General features: G+C 36.8%; 1 protein-coding gene across 1 annotated transcript in view; it reads right to left on the bottom strand.

Annotated features, from left to right (window-relative positions):
* Nucleotides 1–20,048, bottom strand: part of COL19A1 (collagen type XIX alpha 1 chain) — a 334,697-nt gene that overhangs the window by 19,907 nt on the left and 294,742 nt on the right. The window contains exons 43-49 of the mRNA XM_081293835.1: nt 18,830–18,874; nt 15,924–15,968; nt 15,763–15,825; nt 11,646–11,681; nt 11,468–11,512; nt 8,749–8,919; nt 7,183–7,249 (exon numbers count right to left, since the gene is read on the bottom strand). Of these exons, the coding sequence (XP_081149961.1) occupies nt 7,183–7,249; nt 8,749–8,919; nt 11,468–11,512; nt 11,646–11,681; nt 15,763–15,825; nt 15,924–15,968; nt 18,830–18,874 (472 nt within the window). The remainder of the gene's footprint in view (nt 1–7,182; nt 7,250–8,748; nt 8,920–11,467; nt 11,513–11,645; nt 11,682–15,762; nt 15,826–15,923; nt 15,969–18,829; nt 18,875–20,048) is intronic.

Below are 20,048 nucleotides of genomic sequence, written 5' to 3'. Positions count from 1 at the left end.
TTTTGTGGTTATTGTGAGTGGGATTGTTTTCCTCTTTTCCTTCTGGAGTTTATTATTGATATAAAAAATACTGAGTTTTGTATCCTACTGCCTTAATTTATTATCAGTTCTAATAGTCTTTTGGCTTTGGGCTTTTGTATGTGTGGAATCTCATCAGGGACAATTTGTCTGACTTTCCTATTTATCTGCCTTTTATTTCTTGTCTAATTGCTGTGGCTAAACTTTCTAGTGCCATATTGAGTGGCAAAGTGGACACAGTGTCTTGCTCCTGATCTTAGGGGAAATTCTTTCAGTTTTACCCCATTCAGTATGTTGTTGGATATGGGTTTGTCATATATAACCTTTATTATGTTGAAGTGTGATCCTTTATACATAATTTATTCAGAGCTTTTATCATAAAATGATATTGAATGCTATCAAAAGTCTTTTCTCCACATATTGAGATGATCATGTGATTTTTCTTTTAATCCTTGTATTTGTGCTATACTGTGTTTGTTTTGCATATGTTGAACCATTCTTGTAGCCCTAGAGTGAAACCAACTTGATCATGGTGAATAATCTTTTTGATGTACTATTCAATTTGCTAGTGTTTTGTTGAAGATTTTTGCATTTATAATCATCATATTGGTCTACACCTCTTTTCTTCTTTTGTCAGGTTTTGGTAACAGAATAAAATTGGCCACATAGAATCTAGAAGTGTCCCCTCCCTTTCAAACCTATAGAATAGTTTGAGAAGTATCAGAGTTACTTCTTAAGTTTCATAAAATCCAGCAGTGAAGCCATTCAGTCCTGGAATTTTATTTGTTGGGAGACTTTTTATTATGAATTCAATCTCAGTAATTTTTAATGGTCTGTTCAGTTTTTAAAATATTCTTTGTTCCATTTTGTTAGGTCATGTATATCCAGAAATTTCTCCATTTCTTCTAATTTTTCCCAACTTGTTAGCATATATTTTTCTCAAAATAATTCCTTATGATCCTTTGAATTTCTGTAGTATAAATTGTAATGTATTCTTTTTCATCTCTAGTTTTATTTGGGTCTTCTTTATTTGGTTAGTCTAGATAAAAGCTTGTCAATTTTGTTTAACTTTCAAATAACCAGCTCTCCATTGATTTTTTTTATGTGTTGTTCTTTTAAACTCTATTTCATTTATTTCTGCTTGATCTTTATTATTTCTTCTAATTTTATATACAGATTATTTTTGTTCCTCTAAGATCTTGAGATGCATCATTAGGTTGTTTTATATTTTTGTATTTTTTTAAATGTAGACACTCATTATTATGAACTTCCATTTATACTGTTTTCATTGTTTCCTGTAGGTTTTGGTATATTGTTTTCATTTTCATTTGTCTCAAGGAATTTTAAAAATTTCTTCTTTTTTAATGATACACTATTCAAAAGTGTTTTGTTCAGTATCCATCTATTTGAATAATTTTTAAAGTTTCTCTTGGTGTTGATTTCTAGTTTTATTCCATTGTGATCAGAAAAAACATAGGCTATAATTTAAGTTATTAGAATTGTTTTGTGTCTTTGTTCTATTGCAGAGAAAATTCCATGCACTGATGAAAAGAATGTGCATTCTGCAGGTATTGAGTGGAATGTTCTATAAATATCTGTTAAGTCTACTTGATCTATAAAGTAGTTTAACTGTTTGCTTTTTTTTTTTTAAAACCTGGTCTAGAAGACCTATTGATTGGTCAAAGTGGGATACTGAAATCCCCAACTATTATTGTACTAGGGCCTATCTCTCCCTTTTGGTCTAATAGTGTTTGATTTATAAAATTTCATGCTCCATTATTCAGTGTACATAAACTTATAATTGTAATATCTTGATGAATTGATCCCTTGATGATTAGTGATCCTATTTTGTCTTTTATTACTGTTTTTGTTTAAAGCCTATTTTGTCAGATATAAGTATGGCTACTTTTTTTTCCAAATTTCATTTTCATTTGCTTGGAATAGCATTTTCCATTCTTTCACTTTCAGTCTCTGTGTGTCCTTACTAATGTGAATTTCTTATAGACAGCATATTATTGGTTCTTGTCTTTTGATCCATTCAGTCAGTCCATATCTGTGTGTGTGTGTGTGTGTGTGTGTGTGTGTGTGTGTGTGTGTGTACACGTACCGGGGACTGAACTTGGGGGCACTCGATCACTGAGCCACATCCCCAGTCCTATTTTTTGTATTTTATTTAGAGACAGAGTTGTTTAGCGCCGCGCTTTTTGCTGAGTCTGGCTTTGAACTCGCGATCCTCCTTCTCATCCTCCCAAGCCATTGGGATTACAGGCATGCGCCACCGTGCCTGGTCGTATCTTTTAACTGGAGAATTAAGACCATCTACATTCAGAGTTATTAATGAAATGTATGGACTTGTACTTGTCATTTTGTTTTCCTTCTGGTTGTTTTTAATATTCTTTCTGAGTCTTCCTCTTTCATCTTTGTGGTTTGATGGTATATTTTATCGATAATATTTCATTCTTTTCTATTATTGTATAACTATTCTGGCGAGATTTATATTTTTACATGCTATTATGATGGGAGTTATTTTTCTTTCACTACTGTGTTTAAGATTCCTTTGAGCATCTATAAAGGCTAGTCTTTCAGTCATAAATCCCTTAGTTTTTGTTTATCTTGGTAGGTCTATACTTATCTAATTCTGAACAAAAAAACCTTGCTGGATGTAATTTTTGTTGGCAGTTGTTTTTCTCTCAGAATTTGAAATAATATTACATGTCCTCCTGGTCTATAGGCTGTTAGTCTAGTGGGTTTACATTTAAATGTGACTTGGCACTGTTGGAGATTTAAAAATTCATTGTCTTGTACTTTTTTTGGGGGGGGCGGGGGCAGTACTAGAGATTAAACCTGGGCTAGTTTACCACTGAGCTATAAACCCCATCCCTTTTTATTTTGAGACAGGGTCTCACCAAATTGCTAGGCTGACCTCCAACTTGTGATCCTCTTGCCTCAGCCTCTTGGATTTATGGGATTGCAGGTGTGTGCCACTGTCCCTGGTTGTCCTGTACTTTTGATAGCTTGACTATGGTACATTCTGGGGAGGATCATTTTTGGTCATGTCTATTTGGGGTTATATGGGTCTTGTACCTGGATGTCTATGCCTGTCAAGATTAGGGAAGCTTTTTGCTTTTATTTTATTGAATAGATTTTCTATGCCCTTAATCTTTTTTCCTTTTCGTATATGCTGATGATATAGAAGTTTGATCTTTTAATTATGTCCCATACTCCTTTCATTTTTATTTTCTTTATTTCAGTATGAATGTGATATTTCAAAAGACCTGTCTTCAACCTCTGATTCTTTTGTCCAGTTGATCTAGTCTATTGTTGAGGCTTCCAGCTGAATTTATCAAACTTATAGAGCTCTTTATTTTCAAGATTTATGATGGGTTCTTTCTTAATTTCTTTGCTGAATTTCTCACTGATGTCCTGAATTGTCTTTCTAATTGCATGTATTCCTAATTTTTCATTCTTTGTATTCTCTTAGACCTCATTGAGCTTTTAAAAATTTCTTTTGAATTAATTTTCAGTCATGTTATCTACTTTGATATTTATGGAATCTGTTACTAGTGAGTTATGATCTTTAGGATGTCATATTACCCATTTCCCCATATTTCTTGTGTTTCTATATTGAGAACTGCAGAGCTGATGAAATGGATATTTACCACCTTCATGAGATGAAATTCTTTTTTTTTTAATTGTAAATGGACACAACATTTCTATTCCACTTATTTATTTTTATGTGGTGCTGAGGATCTAACCCAGTGCCTCACATGTGCCAGGCAAGCACTTCACCACCAAGCCACAACCCCAGCCCCAACATGATCTTCTTAACAAGTGACTGTTTACGAAAGATATGGATATGTCTTGGGGTATCAGTTTGTTATGCAATATTATGCTTATTTCCAGCTGGTAATACAGTGTAATCTTCCTGCAGCTTCATTGTCTGTGTTTAGTGAGTTTGAGAATAGCACATACTGTATTGGAGTTGGACAGGACCACTATTTCTATGGGTGATGCAAGGGTAAGGATATTCTAGAAGTTGAGGCAGATGTAGTGTAGAAAGTATATGGGTGTACCCTGTGTGGTTACCCCTGCAATGGGAGTAGTGGCCTCTATTAGGTAATCAATTTACTCAGACACTGTTGATATTGGCCCTTTTATATTAAAGAGTATCTGGTATTGGTTGCTCCTGTAGTGATGAGGAGCCTGAGGTTCTTGTCCTCTGATTAGACACTATTTTGGGCCCAGGTCCTTCATGGCTATAGGCAGGAATCATAGAACCCTTTATGTGGCACTCACACTGTCTTGTCAGCCATGCATGATCAGGGGATCACCAAAGCAGAGGACCTGTGTAGGTGTAGTCTCCTCTGAGTTTTTTGCAATTGTGAATACAGGGATTGAGCAGGATTGGGTCACTGCACAAAAATGCACTTAGCGGAAGTGCTTGCAAGGGCAGAATGTGGTTGGTACCAGGGACTTTTTTTTTCTCTGAAACTTCTTGGGCTGCATAGCCCAAGGGTAGGAAATAGTGGACATTTCCCCGACCCCCTGATTTCTTTCAACTGCATTGCCCACCAGGTATTGAATGGGACTGGTCATGTAGGGGTAAATTCCTCTCAATTGAGATGCTCACAGGAGCCAAGGAGGGTGGAATATGGCCATTGCTGGGGGAGTTACTCTCTGGACTTTCTTAGGCTGGTTGCCTCAGGGGCTGGGTTTGTGGCAGTGTTGCCTAAAACTGCCTTAGCACCTCCCTGTGGGTGGGGGAGTGGTAGAAACTCAGTTGTCCCCTATTTTGTTTTTTTTTTATTTTTATTAGTTGTTCAAAACATTACAAAGCTCTTGACATATCATATTTCATACATTTGATTCAAACGGATTATGAACTCCCCCTACTTTGTAAAGAAGTAGGGGCGGGAGAGTTTGTGGGAACTGTGCAGGTGGTCATCTTGTTCCTGGTAGGTGCTATCAGGAACCATGTATAGTTGACTAGCAACAGCCCAGGTCTCACAGGGCAGGTTCCTGGATCCCCTAGTCCTTGTGGGTGGCTCTGACTCTACTGTACAGCCCTTTCAGTGAGTCTCTGTCAGATCACTCCAGCCAGATCTGGCTCATGAGGCAGCCACCTGCTGAGCAGCGTAGGAATGTCAATGGGGTCCCAACATGGGAACATATAGAAGCTTCTGACCCTTAAAGTAGTCTAAATTCAGATAGTCCCTCTCAGGATGGCTCCTGGCTACTGCACCCTGGGGATCTCCCTGGAGATGAAGTAAATTCTTTTCTAAAGTCAGATTACTCTGCTCATTTTAGGCCCTTTATCTATTTAAGCTGTAAGTCTGCAAAGGGCCACGAAACTTTCAATTGTTCAGGATTGTCAGTATTTGAGCTTAGAGTTTTCTGGGATTCTTTGACCCTTATCTTTGTGCACTTTCCCTTGCCCTGCTTCGGAGCTGGGGTGGTAGATGGTGGATATTTTATTTATCTTGCTACAATGCTGCCCTATCTCTTATTTTTTTTCTGTTCTGTTACTGAAGTGGCTAAAAGTCACAGTGTGACCCCACTCTATCTCTAGTTCTCCTATGAAACAAGATAATGTGCACCCAAACAATGAGCCTTCAGTCTCTAATGCTAATTATAATTAAAAATAATCAAGGCTCCTTGTAGAATATCTGATTCCATGTTTGGAGCAGAAAAATTGAAGATGGACTTGGCGTATATTATCTTACTCCTTACAAAATTCAACCTATTTTTGGCTTATAATGATTAGCAGTGGAAGTAGGAACCAGGAGATCCAGTGTGGATTTATTTGCAGAAGACAAATAATTTTCACTTTATCAATCTTGAGTGACACTGATTTTTAGCAAATCATTTCAGAAAATCACGTGATATCCTTGTGAATAGACAAAGAAATGTAGAGTGGATTTTAGGACAACTATATGAAGTCAGACTATCAAACAATAGATAAATAGATGATTTGCAAGTGGGCAGAAAGAATCCAATGGCATTTAGAAAAGCTTAATCCTTGACTCTTGACCTTTTAATTCAACATTTCTATTAACAACTAGAATGATGACATGCTTATAAAATTTAGGTAGGACACAGTTATGAGGGTTGGCCTACTTGCCCTGCAAGAGTGTTCTAAAAGATACCTTTAGTTTGGTATACCTTTACCTTATGCTTGAACATGAATCATTTGAAATTTAATATGAGCAAGCATAAGATATTGAACAAGCATAAGTACTTAGTCTTTCAAAATAAACAGTCTACAATGAGAAACCACTAAATTTTTAAAAATTGAATAAGGAAGATCTAGGGTTATTAGTTAATCTAACTCAAAATTTTAATAGCATTTTTTTTCTTAAGCAATCATATTAATCTAACTCAAAATGTTAATAGCATTTTTTTTCCTAAGCAACCATATTATACTATCTTGGGCTAAATTAGTGTCTAGAGCAAGGATCATAAAACTTTCTCTGCAAAGGGCCAAATATTAAATATTTAATTTTTTGTTTGGCTTTATGATCTGTCACAACTACTTAATTCTGCCCCTATAGTATGAAAAGAGCCAGAGAAAATAAAGAAATAAACATGGCCATGTTCCAATGACACCTTATTTATAGAGACAAATTTCAATTTTGGATCATTTTTACATATCATGAGAGATTCTTTTGATTTTTCAAACTTTTAAAATGTGGGGGGAAAAATCATGTTTAGTGTGGGCCATACACAGATGGATGGCAGGTGGGAGTGACTGGTAGGCACAGTGTTCTGACCCTGATCTAGATCAAAAGGCTAATCTGCCTTGATCAAAATTTCCTGGCAATGAGGGCAACTTAAACCCCAGCATAACAAGTGGAGAAGCAAGACATGTTTTCTCCATAAGAGAAAAATGAAGAGCATGAGGGACATTGAATAACACCCCAAAGGCTGTCATATGATTAGAAGATAATATACCTGTGTTGTCTTACCAACCAGCACAATGACAGGATATTTCAGGGAGGCAAATTTAACTGAGTACAAGGAAGAATTTTCTATCAGAGCTGCTCCACCATAAAGTAGGCTGCCCGTTAGAGTCATCTTTCTGCTATTTCTCAAGAATGTTACTTGGGATTCTTCACAGAGGTGGGAATCAGTGAAAATTTAGAAATGTTATAAAGTAAACCTAACCTTCAAAAATCCTTTGGACCTCTTGATTAATATACTTCTTTATTTCTTCAAATGAAACTGCATCAGCCTAAAGAAGAAAAAAGATGAGTCTATTAAAATAGAACACAGAAAAATGAATTAAGAATAGAAATTTTGGGTTGGCATGCACACTTAACTTTTGTAGAAATACATTTTTCAAGCAAAAATGCTTTTGGCAATTGTACTGTATAATAAATATCTTTTGATCAAATGCTGAGAATAAGTTGAAGTGCATAATTGCTTTAAAAGCTGTGAACTAGAATGGTGTCTAGTGATATTAACATATTTTCTATTAGTGGAGAGACATAGCTTCATACAATTAGGAAAGTTCCTGTTACTTCATTTTATAAAGTTAACCTAAACAGCATTATCTTGATGTTCAAATGTCAATCACAATTCAACTTCCAACCAATCCCTTGACACAGGCAAGAGTCCTTGTTTGATATTACAATATCCATAAAGAGAAGCTGGAAGAGAACTTAAGGTATGCTGGATTAATCTTTTTTTAATATTTATTTTTCTAGTTATATGTGGACATAATGTCTTTATTTTACTTCATGTGCTGCTGAGGATTGAACCCAGGGCCTCATGCATGCTAGGCGAGCACTCTACCTCTGAGCCACAATCCCAGCCCTGGATTACTCTTTATAAAATATTTTATCCATGAAATAAAACATTAAATTTTGCCCACTTCATGACAATTCTATAATTTACATGTAATAAGCATTAAATGTATCAAGCAATTTTCTTAATGGAAAATGTCATTGAGATCTAATAAAGTAGGTAAATCGTGTCAGTTAAATTTTTAACCCTTGACCAATGGTGTTTTGCATGGATTTGATAATGAATCTAACACTTATAAAGTTTTGTTATAAAACCTTGGTAATTTTAAAAGGGAGTTATTTTCACAATGATTAGAATTTTAAATTTTACTATTCTTTATATTTGGTTATTATCTTAAGGTATTCTGGGCAATAAATATATCCTGTACAATGTAATGTAGATTAGATATTGTGACATAGGGAATCATCCCCATTGCTTTCTATGTATGTTTCAGATATGGACATGAACAAAGATTATAATGGGATATGTAGTTAGATGAGCGACTTGGAAGATCCATGGGAAATCCCCATGCAGTGAGACTTTCAGACTGGAGCATGGCTTCAACTTTTCTCTTTAACTAGTGAGTCCTAATTTATAAAAGTTCCTTTATAAAAGTGGAATGGAGGGCTGGGTTTGTAGCTCAGTTGGTAGAGTGCTTGCCTAGTATGAGTTAGATTTTCAGCATCACAAATAAATGTCTATTGACAACTAAAAAACAATTTAAAAAAAAGTGGAATGGAAAGAAACTCCTCTCAGATGGGTTGTGAAGATCAAGTGAGGTGATGCACAGCAAGGCTTAGAGGATCTGGCACAGAAATTCAAAAACAACAGAAACCAGCTTAAGTGTATTTTACATATTTTAAAAAGCATTATCATTGCTCTCATTATAAATGAGGTATATGGTTGATAAAGCTCGGAGCTCCTGAAGGGCTCAGCACTACTTACCGGAGGGCCAGGGATTCCTGGGGATCCTGGAGGGCCTTGGTGGCCAGGGGATCCCATGGAGCCCTTGTTTCCTGGTGGCCCCATAGGACCTATAGCTCCTTTCATGCCTGTAAGGCCTGGTTTTCCCCGTTCACCTTGTGGACCTCTATCTCCTGGGATTCCCTGATCACCCTGTTGGAAGGAGGGGAAAGAAAAGAATGATCCTTTCTAGAACCTCATCAGCTGTGGCTAAGAACAAAGTTTTTGGATTCATAGTTGCATTTATTCACTGTTGGACCATGGATAAGTGACTTAAGCTTTGTCACTTAAGCTTCCTTTCTTATAGGGATATTAATAGGATCTACTAGGTAGGGCATTGTTGGGAAATACAGGAATTAACCCAAGTAGAGTGCTGAGAACAATGTCTGGTACCTTGGAAGCACTAAAGATATAACTGTTATTGATGAAAACAGTTGTACTCAGTTGCCTGTCTAGAATGATGGAATTTCAGAAAAGTCAATATCAGTAGTCACTTCAGGCCTGGATCTCCTTCATAATAATAAAGGAATATTGCCAGTGGGATCTCATCAGAGATCATCCATGTAAAAAATCTTCAGGACACTCAGAACCTCTTCTACATTGTGAACTTTCATTTTTTTTTGCTCTTCCTGTGCTCTCATATTTGGCCTTTATTAGACTCTGAGTTTGTCTTCTGTGCTCGTGTCTTACCTGTTTGTGTGCGTGCATGCACATGTATTCACTGTGTCCTAAATATATACAACTCATGAAGGTGAGAGATGAGAAAGCCATTGTAAAGGTTCGAAGCAGGTGCCTGGAGGAGGGTTGTCACTGAGATAGTTTACTCAATGGCATAAATGAACTACAAGAGAATTTCTTGAAGAAGATGTCAGAAAAAATTAGGAATGAGATCATATTAGATGTTCCTGAAGATTCTTTAATGTTGTCTTTTATGCTGCAATATGTCCACTAGTATATGCAAAAGAGGGAGACAGTGCACACACAGTGGGTGCTTCAGTTACAGATTTTCAAACATTTAGTTGCACAATTCTAGGAGGTGATGTCCACACCAAATGTGATGGACTGGTGCTTGTGCTTCCCTGAATTTCATCACATTAATCTTTCATTTGTAATTATTTTGCAGAAGGACAAAATGTGTTATCTTGGTTTTAAAGAGTAAAAATAAATGAACAATTATAGAGACCTTTTGTGATCACAGGATGTGAAGAGAGAATCCATATACAAAGAGAAAACAGATGGATCTAATATCAGTGCTACTGTATCTTAGTTATAAAAAATGTATCTGTACAGATACATCAACCCAGCATATGCTGGGAGAAATTCCTGAGATAACTTAAAAATAAAAATAAAAAAAAAACTGCCAAAGAAGGGGACTAGTTAAGTGAAATAAGGCATATCCAAAAAGTCAAACATAAAGCCATTAAAATGTAGATGTAGATTTATATTTACAGACAAAGACAGTCATTATATATTGGTAGATGAAAATAATTTACAAAACACATATTTTTCAGAAGACTATTTGTTTATATTGGTATATATAAATATGTGCACTATGTGTAAGTGTATTATGTATAAGGGTGAGAAATGGAAATATGTCCAAAGTACCAGTGTTTCTCTGTGTAAGGAGACAAGGCAAACTTTCTTTTAAAATTGATATTTTGTTCATATTTCTTTTAATTAACATGATTTTTTAGAGAGAGAGGGGGGGAACTTTTTTAATATTTATTTTTTAGTTTTCGGTGGACACAACATCTTTATTTGTATGTGGTGCTGAGGATCAAACCCAGGCGGCACGCATGCCAGGTGAGCACGCTACCGCTTGAGCCACATCCCAGCCCCAAATTAACATGATTTTTTAAAATTAGTAAACTAGACAATAGTACACAAACATGTGACACACTTGTGCATAATAGCAACCCTACATAGAATGATGCAGGGTAATGCTCAAGTAACTGGCAGTAGTGGCACAATGCCAGTCCTACTAGAATACATCAAGGTTTAGTAAAGAAAAGAGTGTCATGTTTCAATAACATTAGCAGCAACCCAAATGGTTTACATAAAAGCAAATCACATAAATGGCATTACTACAACTTCCTTACAAATGCACTTCCCCTTTCTATTTCTCTACTTCCTCACACCATCTTCCTTATTCTCCTGAGAACCCCTAACGGAGAGGGATACTAATCAGGGAAGTTTTGGTTCCCAGGAGGTATGTAGTGAGGTCTGAAGACACTACGAGTGGCCACAATTAGAGGGATAGTGGTGCTATTGCATCTAGCGGGTAGAGGCCAGGGATACTGCTGAGCATTCTTCAGTACACAGGACAGCCAGCAACATCACTTATCTGCCCCCAAATACTAACAGTGCTGAGGTTGAGAAAACCCTCTCTAAGTAAAAGGAATCATGGGCAATGGTTAGAGTAGACATATGTGTGTAGGACAATAGGTGGGCAAAGCTTTCCAAACAGAATAGCAAAGTAGAATTAGGTATGTATAAAGGCCAAAGTGGCAGGTGTACCTGCCATGTGACCTGTTTCTGGGTCTTTTATCATGTTTTATACCTAATAGAGATCTTGGGTCATATACACCTAGACTTTTTCATATTAGGAGATTTGGAGGTATCTACGTGCATAATTGTGTAATTAACATGATGGTACAGTTATAATTAGTTTGAACAGCAATCACAATAGTAATATACATACCCGTTCTCCTTTGGGGCCTCGGTCTCCAGGTTTACCCATGATGCCCTGAAAAACAGATGTCAACATTAAAGTCACTACTTGCCGAGATTCTTAATCAATCTGATTGACTAAAATGTTGGTAGATATTCTGGATGCACTTACATATTAGAATTTTAATTTTACCTGGTATTTCACATACCTGAGCACCTGGTAATCCATCTTTTCCATTTATTCCCTATCAAGACAAAAATGATCAATACTTCTAATTTTTCAATAACAGACATAAACACAACAAAAGGGTAAAGATTCAAGAACAGTTTCTTAATTATACTTGTTAGAGCTTGCTGAGTCAATGTGGTAAAATAGAAAAACAAATCAACAGACAGCCCTGAGTTCAAATTCTGATCCTGTCATTTACTAGTTCCATCAACCTCAGTAGCATCAGATGCTTCACTTGTAAAGTGAGGAATGGACTTAGAACTAAGGATTCAGCAAGATAAAACATAGCTCCCCATAGTAGTAGCCAAAGGTTCTTTCCACACTTATTTTCCTGTTTAGGTGCATTCTGGGAGATAAGAAGGTGCCCCACGACACTAGGTGGCTGGGGCACAGAATTTTTGTTACCTTGTAACAAAATTTCCAGCATACAGAGTCTCTTAGTAACCATCTCAGTTACTAAAAATGAGGGAATTTTACAACATGGCCAGAGTCTTATCCTACTATGAAATAAGTTGTCAGCCACAGAACATTGTTATTCTTCAACTAGAAAATATGAAAAGAAAGCTAGAAATCTGTAACCATGGTTTTTAAGACTATTAAGTAGTGACTTTTTATTAGAAAACTAGAAGTTTGCTAAACTTTAAAAGGCAGTTTGGGAAGTGGTAATAAAGCCTAGGCCTGCTCGGAGATTTATAGGACTGGGAGAACTATTGGCCAGGAGGTAGATACGAGGAGGAAAAGTACTCAGGGTCAAACCAAATACCCAGGGCCCAACAGCAGATGTGTTTTAGAGATTTGATTTGAAGAGAGAGCGATCAAGGTGAGGAACATGATTTCTTGGCCAGCAGGTGATTGCATGGGAATGCTCCTCTGAAAAGCCTGAGAGACTTTTATTGTGCTGGGATGGATTTTGTAAGGATGGAACTGCAGACAGCTGCAGGTCTTCCCTGCTGTAAATTACGCTGATATCTGTCACAGTTGATAACCCAACTGCAGCCTCTCAACCTCTCTGAAATATCCTGGGAATTATCTACAGTGCTTTAACTAAGAACAGATTACCTGAAGAGCATGGTTCAAAGAATTTATTACATTCAGGTACACAAGCAACAAAGATAAAGCTCATTAAGGAGAGGAAGAAACAATTGTCACTTGAATAAAAGAAGATAGATCTACTGTAAAAATGTAACTCATGCTTTTGGTAATAATATAAGAAAAGAAATAAGCCTGTCCTTTTTTTACCCTCAAGTAATTTAGCCAAGACTATCATGAGTGTACCCCTTTGTACATAAAGGGGTACAGGAGTCCTGCTTTGGAAATTATTATTTATTTGTTTGTTTTTTAAAAACTCCTGGGTATTTGCCTCTCTCCTTGCCTCACTTGTCTGCCAGAACCCTATATCTGGGTATGACCAATTTTGTGCTGGCCCCACACCTGCCTCTGAGCAGTGACTGGCTGAAGAAAACTGTCTCTCTTAGCTCACATGTCCTAAGTATGTGATGGCAGATTGCAAGCAGCCACTCTGTTGCCATGTTATCCTTCTATTTCCCAATTTGATTCCTTTTCCTTCTCTCCAAAAGTACTCTTTCATATATTTTCCTGTTTCTTCAAACCTCTAGCATTAATGCTCTACTCCTCATACCTATCAGATGACCTCAATTCTTTCACTGGGACAATAAACATGAGAGAACTCCTTCACATTCTCTTTACCAGCTTGTTCCATCAACCTTGTACCCCAACTTCTGTAGTGCTACCTCCACCCTTCACAGCTAAGGATGAATGACAGTCTTCCTAGTTAAAATGAATTTTCACCTTTAAGCAGGGGGAGAGGACAGACAGCTTACTTAATGTGTCATGAAAATTTTCCCCTCTCAACTGACCCTTTCTTATCAAGATACTAACATGCTGTAATCTCTCCCATCAGTGACCTCCACATCTTTAAATCCAGTGGAAAATTCTCAGCTATTCTATTACTTATTTGTATGTTATCACTCCTTAACTAAAACACTTAGTTCACTTGACACCAATGAAACTCCATTTGTCTGGTTTTCTTCACATCTCATTGGCTGTACCTCCCGGTCTTCTTTGCTAGACCTTTTTAATATTCTAAGTGCCTTCTTCCCTACGTTTCCACAGTGACTCCATTTTATCCAGGCCCAGGTTTAAATACCCAAATCTTTCCAATCCTGATCTCTTCATTAATTCTGGATGCATATATCCCCAGCATACTTGACATTTCCACTATCTTTTAGTGCTTCAATATGAATGTGTACAAAATGGAGAACTCTTGGTTCTATTTCCAAACCCCTACTATCTCCAGTCTTCCCCATTTTGCCAAATGACACTACTTTCATATGGTTGCTCAGATTCCAAACCACAGCTTTGACTGGTGTATCCCTCACATTTCACTTTCAGCCTAACAGCAAGTCTTGTCAGCTGTCCCTTTAGTGAACCTCCTAACTCGCCCTAACCATGACCAGCTGATTTCTACCACCCTTATTTCTCATGGATGTGCTTCTTACAGTCTAATCTTCATACAAACAGAGTGAGTATTAAAGTGTAATCTGAATTTTGTTCCCTGCTACAAAAATTCCAAAAGGTTTCCATCATTTCTCAGTTGAAAGTCAAACTCCATTCCAATGCTTAGAATTCCTGTGGGCTGGCCACTGCTTACCTCTCCTTCAGTGTATCCCCATTCTTCTCTCTCAGTTCATCTTGACTTCATGCTATTTTGCTATTCCTTGACCTCACCCCACTCACTTCTATACTAGCCATTTCTTTTGTCTGAAATTATTTTTTCCAACTTCTTCATGACTTGATCTCTTTAATGCTCAAAGTGCAAGCTATCTCTGACCACCTAATTTAAGTCATACTGTAGTGCTTCACTCTAGCTATTCTTCTACCTGCAAACGTGGGTGTGTATTTGTTGACTCTGTTCTTACACTAGAAGACAAACCCCATGGGTTGTCAGCGCCAGAACTGTGCTCAGCGTGTAGCAGGTGTTCAAGGATTATTTGTTGAATGAAAAATTATTTTTTGTATAATCCTCTGGGGACCCAATAGTAAGATTTTACAAGACAGGGGTTAGGAATGAGGACTGGGTAAGGGGTGGTGAAGAGCAGGGAATATAATCAATATTTACTGAGCACTTCCCACAGCCAGGCACTGGGAATCCTCCCATATGTTATGTCACTTAACTGATTCACTGTAATGAATCATATTTCAGACTCAAATGGATCATAGTTCAGACTCAAATCTTCTCTATAAATTGCATATACTTTCCACTTATCATATTGCCTTAGGGAATATGGTGTCAAGGAATACACCAATCCTGATGTTTCACAGAGGTATTGAACTAGCTTCGTGAGCCTTGTGATGCTTGCTAATTCACTTTTAATCTTCCCCTTCTCCTGAGTTCCCTTTCCCACACAGACTACAGCAAATAAATAAGCAAAAGAGGCAATGACCTTCCAAAAAGAATAACTCTGAGAGTGAGCATGTCTGATTCATCTTCTATCTTCTCCCTCATGACCCTGTGCATCCTTAGTAAACAATAGGGACTAGACAAATATATGTTGAATAGGAATGCTTTTTTGAAGTGTTGCATCAATACTATATATCAGTAGTTAAGAGCTATTGTAGGACATGAGGGAATGATATATCAGCAGCAGTGATTTATGAAAGTGTGAGAACAAGGCTTATATTTTAAAGGAGGGAATTTGAGAAAATAGCTTCTACTTTAGTCTTCACATACAGATATTATATCTGTGAGTCTTTGGTTTCTTTGTAATTTAGTAAATGACAGGCCATTTTATTTATTTCTTCACTCTGGATTTCAGACTAAAGAAATAATGAGAACTTTCCAGGCACTTAAAACAAACGTCTGACCTTTTTCATCACTGAGATGTAAAAATACCATATAGAGAGCTAGGAAACTCATTAAAAATCCCCACTTAGGCCCCTCCAAATCCATTTGTAGAACCTACCTTCTTTAAAACTGTTTATTCAAATCTCACAATTTCGGAGGAGATGGGTAAAGAGGTAATGCTTGGAACACTTCTCTAAATGGCAAATTTTAAATAGTAAAAGAAAAGACTTACTGGCTTTCCAGAGGGTCCTTCTGGTCCAGGGAAACCAATATCTCCAATAGGTCCCCTTTCACCCTATAAACGTGTCCAGAGAAAAAATGAATTGCCAATAAATGCTTTAAAACAGCTTGCAAAGACAAAAAAGTACAAATATGATAAAAGTGGCAACTCACTGGCTCCCCTGGAACTCCTGGAGGCCCTGGGGTACCTGGCTTCCCCTGATAAAGCAAGTCAGAGATGTGTTAGGAGCCAAGCTACTGAATGATGCCATGTGCTTCACCATGACTTTCAAGTGCTACCAGGGCAGTAGGTCTTGAAGTTAAAATGGCATTCCTAAAAGGACAGAGTCCAGGCCATTCTGCAGACTATACTGTAGATTGGAGCGCTGCTCTCCGTACATTTGTGTGGAGGGGTGGAAGGACAGAATGCTTTTGAAAATGTTAAACCAATGTATCCTCATTATTGGAAATCCCCCTTATGCTTCCCCCCACCCCCGGCAGCTCATCTTTATAGAGAGGAAGAGCAAAGAAGGTCAAAAAAGTCTCCCAGGCTTTCAATTTCACAAGAAAGTTTTTCTGTTCATAGTAGAACAGCTTTTTTTTTTTTTTTTTAAAAAAAAAAACAACAAACACTGGCTTGGTTTGAAAATCCATGTTTCTGTTGAAATGGGGCGGGGAAAGATTGCTTCAATCTACTGTGGTATGGAGGATGGACACTATGGAGATAGGGAGACCACGGGGAAGACACTCTTCTCCTGAGAAGTGCCAAAGTGTCCATCCCAGGCCTATGGTATTGCTCTTGAAGGAACTACCTTCTACCCCTTGCACCTAACATGGTTGGGAAAACAGACAAGATGGGATGTAGGTGTGGGGCTGAGAGATGTGAAATCCCAGTAAGTTCTGGGGCATATGAAAAGGAAGAATCTTTTTCTTCTTGTCTAGAATTCTGGGAGAGACTCCTTACAGTACATAAATGGCAGAGAGGTAAAGTTAGAAAGACATGATGTCTGGGGGCACATTTTTGGCTTCCACAGGAACTCCTAAAGTTCCTGTGGGCCCAAGTGGGATAGGTTAGAGCTGAGAAGACCAATGTCTTGGTGTAGGACATGGGGTTATAGGGTGCTGATGCCTCAAGATATGAGAAAAAATAATTGGGGACATTGGTGGAAGACAGAAGCTGTTCCACAGGTCACCAGAAGAGAACTCGGAGAACCTGGGGAAAACATGGCCCAGCTGATCAGATGGCCCTACCCATGGCCAACACATAGACATCTCCTTCTGTTTACCCATGTGCCATCTTGGGAGAAGGTAAAGAGAGAAGCTGTGGAGAAGCCCTTAGACAACCCTGACAATATTGGCAGAGATAGACCGGGCTGTTCAAGAAAGAGCAGTATGGGTGGTTTGCATCTCAGCTGAGTGACCATATGTTCAAGTGCGCAGACCCCATCCCTGTTTCAGCTATAATAATCATCTTTGAATTTTCAGAGCATTCAAATATAGATGATAAAAAATTTACCATTTTAATCATTTTTGAAGTATACAATTCATTAGCACTGAGTACATTAATAATTTAATAGTCACCACTGTTTAGAGCCTTTTAACTTTTCTGAGCCATAGCAAGTTCCAATTAAAATAAAAGCACATCTTTAATTATACAGTTGCATATTTTCAGTGTGTAAATTTTTTACACCTTCATATTTTTCTAACATGATTTTAATTGAGATATGAAAGCTAATTTTAAACTAAGTGTGTCAGATGTTAGGTAGTCAAATATGTGGCAGGCCAGCCTCTCATTTAAAACATGCTATATACCTTTGGAATGCCTTTTTTTTCTTCTTGGCTTTGGAGATGATCACAGGTATTGTAAAGACTTTCACTGGTGGTCAGTAATTTTTCTTTGAATATATACTTAATTTAAGGCCATATCAAAAAGTAATTTGTAGTTATACCCATGTGAATATAATAGAAAATTAAGCTTAATTATATTACATGGAAGCAAAAACAGAATGTGAATATAAGAGGCAATTCCAGAAACAGTCTAGGAATGGTGGTAAGGAAGGAGTGAGGAGAGAATGGTACTGTGAAGTTGACTTTCAAGAAGAATCTTCCTTTTTTTTTTTTTTTAAATCAAGTGCTTGCTAAAGGAAACATTTTAATGTTACTTTTACAATTATACAAATATTTATCTGATCTAGACAAGTGAAATAGGGGATGTCATTTTTCTATAAAGATATAGATTATAGATAGGGCTTTACTTAGTGTTTTATCAGTTAAATGGATGACGCACAGTGACTGGTGCTTTGGTAGGTGGTGAGAGTAGTACTTTCTTTCTTTCTTCCCATGTTCCTCTTTCAAACGGTTTTCATTAACTTTCTATACCACTACACCGGACCTGCCCTGCAGGGGCACCTAGCAAGAGGATAAATGGCCTCTTATTCATAAAGCGTGACCACAAAATTTTAATTAGAGCATCATGAATGAAGATCAGAATGATCCCGAGGGCTCACAGAAATGATTTCAACCTTTCCTGGAGCACTTCCTATTCATTTGAAAAGACCTTGATGAGATTAAAACATTTGACACTAGAGAGCAACAAAAATGATTGAGAGGACTGAAGGGCTAGTTTATGAGGAAACATTAGCAGCGATAAAGCTCTGCTAATAACACTGGGCTAAGGGATAATACAGGAAGATTGTAGCTTAATAGAAAGAATTTGAAGCACAGGCCTGGGCTGAAAACTCTGCCTTTTGAAGATTGAGAAACCTTGAAATATGACAAGAATAGAGAAACAAAATACAATTTTTATCTGTGCACATATGTCAAATGTAGTCAGTTAACTGGGTTTCCCCTCCACCCCTCTATACCACCCCAATAAAAGTGACTTAGGAAAGAAAAATACAGGAAGAAAATGAATGGAGCATTCTTGGATTGGGAAAGGGTTCTATTATTTAAACCAGAGGTTCCAGGAACCTATTGCCATAGTTATGGTGTGCTTCCCAGTCCTTCTTGATCCCTGGCTATAAATTTATTGTGGAGAAAATACGAACCTACAAAAATAATGTAAGATCATAATCACTCACCGATGTTCCAGCTATTCCTGGAGGACCTGCTGGGCCTCTATCTCCCTATAAGGATTAAAGTAAAAATGCTATTTAAAATGATATCTATAAAATCATACAAATGCTCAAATAATTTGGATTTGGTAAGGCTTTTCTTTAGATCTCATAAATGCTATCAATATTAGCTGGCATGAAATTAGAGGGTGAACAGGAAAACAACAAAATGATGATCCAATTTCACATGTTATAGCACACCCCTATAAAACCAAAGAAAATAGGATCCAATAGGATTCCATATATACAGTTAAAAGTTGTCAGTGTACTGCATGTATTTAAAAAAACCCCATTACTATTACTTGAAAGATTAGGCCTATCAAGTACCTTCTTAAAAGCTTTTCCTACACTTGTCTCATTGGATATAGGGTTAGAATAAAAAGATCTGGAAGTAAGGATTTGTAGTTTCATTTGATGGATCGAAAGATCCCTTTAATTGTCTGAAAAATAGTGACTCAACTCTTTTTTAAGAGGCAATGTGGTTTTCAGATATAGCTGACAATGCTAAAAATACTAATGGTTATATAGGATAATAAAATGGCAATTTCACTGGGCCGAACCTATATTTTTAAAAACTTTATAACTTCACTTAGGGACATAAAAGAAGACCCAATTAAATAAAGAAATTTGCTTTGTTCCTGAAGGGTAAGACAATGTTATAAAGGTGTCATTGCTATCCAAACTAACATATAAACTTAATGGAATTTCTTATAACATTGTAGTTTGATCAAAAGATAGTAGAGCTCACTTGAGATAATACATAAAATAAAAAAACTTAAATACTAGCAATACCAATATTTAAACATAAAGCTATAATAATTGCAACGTGAGATACTGACATAAAATTAAGCAGTACATTGATGTAATACAATATAAATCTCAGAAATAGACCAGCATTTATAGTAGGATGTTAATTAAGAAAGGGATATATGATTCAACAAATAAAGCTAATAATAGGGCAATTTCCTTAAAAAAGTTTGATTCCTGTCTTTATATAAAACTAAAACAATGTGAACTATAAGAGCTAAAAGATGTATTAGTGATTGGTTGAAATGAAAATGTCATTTTGTGTAAAAAAGCAAAACACAACCATTTGTTACATGATTGTTATTTGATTATATTTATAATATTATTAAATGAAAGGAAAAGATGAACTAACATTAAAAATTCTAACCTATGTTTAGAT

Source organism: Spermophilus citellus (genome assembly GCF_964194105.1).
Source record: "Spermophilus citellus genome assembly, chromosome: 5".
Classification (NCBI taxonomy): Eukaryota; Metazoa; Chordata; class Mammalia; order Rodentia; family Sciuridae; genus Spermophilus; species Spermophilus citellus.
This window is presented reverse-complemented; position numbering and strand designations above follow the sequence as displayed.